The sequence below is a fragment of the Carya illinoinensis genome, chromosome 3 (genome assembly GCF_018687715.1).
Source record: "Carya illinoinensis cultivar Pawnee chromosome 3, C.illinoinensisPawnee_v1, whole genome shotgun sequence".
Taxonomy (NCBI): domain Eukaryota; kingdom Viridiplantae; phylum Streptophyta; class Magnoliopsida; order Fagales; family Juglandaceae; genus Carya; species Carya illinoinensis.
This window is the reverse complement of record NC_056754.1, coordinates 37237126-37241472: the sequence shown is the minus strand read 5'-3', so window position 1 is coordinate 37241472 and position 4347 is coordinate 37237126. Positions and strand designations below refer to the sequence as shown.

Here is a 4347-nt window from a genome sequence, read left to right as displayed (position 1 = left end):
ATTTTAACTTGCCGAATAATAGCCTTAACCTGAAACGGAACCCCTTCCATCCTTGCCGAACATCTTGCTTTCCACAAACACCAAGTAATAACAATAGGTAACATACCACGGATCCATCCTGCTTGAGATTGTTTATTAGCACGTTGCCACCAAAAAGACATCATCCCTTTCCAGTTTCTAATATGCGGCAACCTTATTTGGCTAATATTAGCAAAATATTTCCAAACCATTTGAGCATTCGGGCCCTCACATAAAACATGCTGCAAAGATTCAATATTAGGAGCAATACAACAATTGCATTTAAAGGCTAAAGGAATGGAAAGATTTTGAATTACATCATCTGTCGGAACTATTCCTCTCTTTGCCCTCCAACATAGGAAAGACATTTTTTTTGGAATTTTGTCAAGCCACAACCATTTCTTCCACTCACAAGGTACTCCACGCTTCCTGCATAATTCCCAAGCCGATTTTGTAGAAAATTGACCATCCCAAGAATGTTCCCATACAAACACATCTGGTCTATTCTTTGTACGCACACCTGCTTCACAAATCTGATGTAATATATCTGGCGGAACCAGATTACGTAACACGTCAATATTAGGCCCCCTCTCATCCACCACATCTGCAAGTAGCAAATCATTCCTCCCAATAACTGGACACACCTCCTGCAAAGGTTCACTCCCAATCCACCTATCCATCCAAAAATTAATGTTACCATTCCCAATCAACCACTTCGAGTTTTGTATAACTTTGGGCATAATCTCCATTATTCCCTTCCAAAACCGTGACCCTTTTTTTATTTGCATAGCCTTATAAACATGTTCCCGGCTCAGATACTTTTTCTGGAAAAATTCAGACCACATCGAATTTCCCGAAATTAATTTCCAACCAAACTTCATAAACAACGATTCCTGTACGTCCACCAAATCACGAATACCAAGACCCCCCTCCTCCACAGGCTTGCAAATCATATTCCAGGACACCCATTTTCGTTTTCTATTCTCCAAAGAAGAACCCCATAGAAAATTCGAAAATATTCTTTTAATCATCAAAAAAACAGCTTTAGGCATTTTCATCACTGATAAGATGTGAATAGGCATGCTATTTAACACATGACGTAAAAGCAAAATCTTTCCACCGAAAGATAAAATCCTACTCTTCCAACCCGCTAGTTTTTTCTCGATCTTTGCTAAAACACCATCAAATAAATTAATTTTCAACCTTCCCACATATAAAGGGACTCCTAGATAAAGACACGGCCAGTTCCCTTCTACAAACCCAGAAATCCCGGTAATGTCATTCTTTCTATTCAACGGCATATTCTCAGGGAAATAAATAGTAGACTTACTTGGGCTAATTAACTGACCAGAGATCATCTCATATCGGTGCAATGTTGCCATGAGTCTTCTGATAGATGCTTTTCCCCCATTCGTAAAAATCAAAATATCATCCGCATAAAGTAAATGAGAAATGAGAGTACCTCCCCCCGGATGATATGGCTTAATAAGGCCCAATCTGAACTCCTGATGTAACATGCGCGAAAGAAGCTCCTGTGACAAGATAAATAGATAAGGTGATAAAGGATCACCTTGCCGTATACCCCTCGAAGCCTGAAAAAAACCTTTCAAGCACCCATTCAGCATAACGGAATAGAAAGGAGAAGAGATAACATTGTACATTATATTCCTCCAATTTTCAGAAAAACCTAGCCGACGTAACACTTCAAGGAGATATTTCCAATTAACCCGATCGTATGCCTTTGCCATATCTATTTTCAAATCACATTACCCCCTCTTACCTTCCGATTCACCCCTTGAACCAATTCTTGTGCCAAGGCAATATTATCAAAAGTACTCTGACCTGGAATGAACGCTGCCTGCTCCTTAGAAATAATTTTTTCAAGAATAGGAGCCAACCGAGTAACCATAATTTTTGTCATAATCTTATAAATCACCGAGCAAAGACTAATAGGCCGAAACTGACCAAAACCCATAGGTTCTTCCACCTTTGGAATCAGCACCAAATTAGTAGCACCGAAAAACTTAGTAAAAGGTTGTCCTTCAAACACTTCTTTTGCCATGTCAATAAGATCATTTTTAACAACATCCCAAGCCAACGTAAAAAAAGAGCCAGCAAATCCATCCGGCCCCGGACTACTATCCAAAGGAATAGACCGAAGAGCCCTTAGTACTTCTTCATCTGATGGTATCCTGCACAAAGCATCATTCTCTTCTTGAGTAACCACTGGACTTAATAAATTAAAATCCGGCTCACTAGTATTCACGTCTGACCCAGAAAAAATGCCTTGGAAAAACTGTATAGCCTCAATATGCACTGCCTCCGCAGAATCCAACCTCCTCCCATCCTCCAAAACCATGTTATCCACAAGTTTATTTTTTTTTTTTTACCCTCATCGCAGCATGAAAAAACTTGGAGTTAGAATCGCCTTCAACCAACCATTTTATACGTGACTTCTGACAAGCCAAAGTCTCCTCCCGATGAACCCAATGCAAATGTGTTTGTTTCGCATGTAACAACTCATTTTCCACCTGAGTAGAAAAATTTCTTACTAACTCTTCCTCAAGGCACACTATACGGTCTTCAAGTTTATAAATTTCAATCTCTACTCGACCAAAAACTTCTCTATTCCACTTCACCAACTCACCTTTTAGCCTTTTCAATTTTATTTTAATCCGAACCATAGCACATCCATCCACATCTCCCTCCCAACACTGTCTCACCAAAGGCAAAAACCCCTCATGGGATCCCCACATTCTCAGAAATCTAAATGGCTTCATAATATGTTGGTTTTTCATAAACAAATCAAACAACATAGGAGCATGATCTGAAGACGACCTCGGTAGATATCTATAACTCGACCCCTCAAATAAATTAATGAATTGTAAATTAACCAAAATACGATCCAATCGAGCCCAAATACGCCTTCCACCAATCCTACCATTACACCAAGATAATTGATTTCCTTTACGTGGAGGATCAATTAGAGCACAATCATTTATCCATCTGTTAAAATCAGCTTTAGCCCGAGGAGCCTTAAAAACACCCCCAATCTTTTCAGCATCAGCTCGAATAATATTAAAATCACCCCCAATGAGCCAAGGAAACCCATGAGGATCTTGTAGCCTGAGATAATCCCATAATTCCACTCTTTTCTCCCGAAAACAACTAGCATAAACAAACGAACATAAAATCCGAGCCGACCCATACGAGAACCACCCGGAAATAGCTTGATCTGAACACGAACTCATCTCAAACTCCAAATCATCCGCCCAAAACAACCAAATTTTTCCACCTACATCAGAATTATTCACAAAGGACGTAAAACCCATCCATCTAGCCCAACGGCTACATTTATTAACCCCTAAAAAAGGTTCTAAAATCGCCACCACCAAAGGCCGGCTTTTATTCAAAATACGCCAAAGTCTATGTTTCGACGAAAGAATACCCCTAATATTCCAAATCAAAATAGACATCAAAAAATTAAATAAATTTTTTGGAGCGAGTACGCCGCTCCAGAGCAACAATAGATTTCTCTTTCCTCAACCCCTTCACCGTTTTCAGCGGAATATTCATATCAGGATCTGAATCAAACACTTTTGCCGCCAGTTCATTTAACTCACCATCTTGCTCTCCTTCCGAAACCGATCTACAAGAATCACCTGTCTCCAATACTTCAGATTGAGCAAAAAGTTTCCCTCTAGCTAAGCCACCAAGCTCAAATTCCAAAGTTTCATCAATCATACGCACTAAGCTTCTCGGACCAGAATCTTTCATATTCGGACTTGACTCTGAATCTGAATCTGATGACTCTTCAGCTGCAATATCACTCCATTTCGCTGGACTACTTTCTTTTGAGTGTATCGGCAAAACCACCTCCAATAAACCCTCTGCTGCCAAGACATTTTCACCTAATTGATGTTCCGTATTTGAGCCCCCCTGAAATTCCAAAGCAGATGCCGAAACCACCTCCGTTCCAGCCCCACGTACAGACCCCTGCTCCGTCCCAATCCCACGTACAAACCCCTGCTCCGTTCCAATCCCACGTAAAGCCCCCTGCTTCGTCCCACTCAATTCCTTCCCCATCTGATTTTTCTCATTCAAACCATCCCGATTTTCAGCTTCTAAATCCAGTTCCGAAAATTGTACTGCTTGTAACTCCACTTCAGACTCTGTATAAGTTACTCCCACGTTAGAGACAAATAAGATTGGCTCCTTCGAAACAGTTTTAGCTTCTTGTCTTGCTCTTATATTTTCCAGAATCTGTTGCCTACGAGCAGTTGAATTCTCTCCTTTCTCAAACTGTATATTTCTATCTTCTTTTTTCCT

General features: G+C 40.2%; 1 protein-coding gene across 1 annotated transcript; it reads right to left on the bottom strand.

The window, feature by feature from the left end:
• Positions 1-2390: 2390 nt before the first annotated feature.
• On the bottom strand, positions 2391-3350 carry LOC122304761. Its single transcript, XM_043117025.1, has one exon. The coding sequence runs from the start codon at positions 3348-3350 to the stop codon at positions 2391-2393; it is 960 nt and encodes a 319-aa protein (XP_042972959.1).
• Positions 3351-4347: the final 997 nt, after the last annotated feature.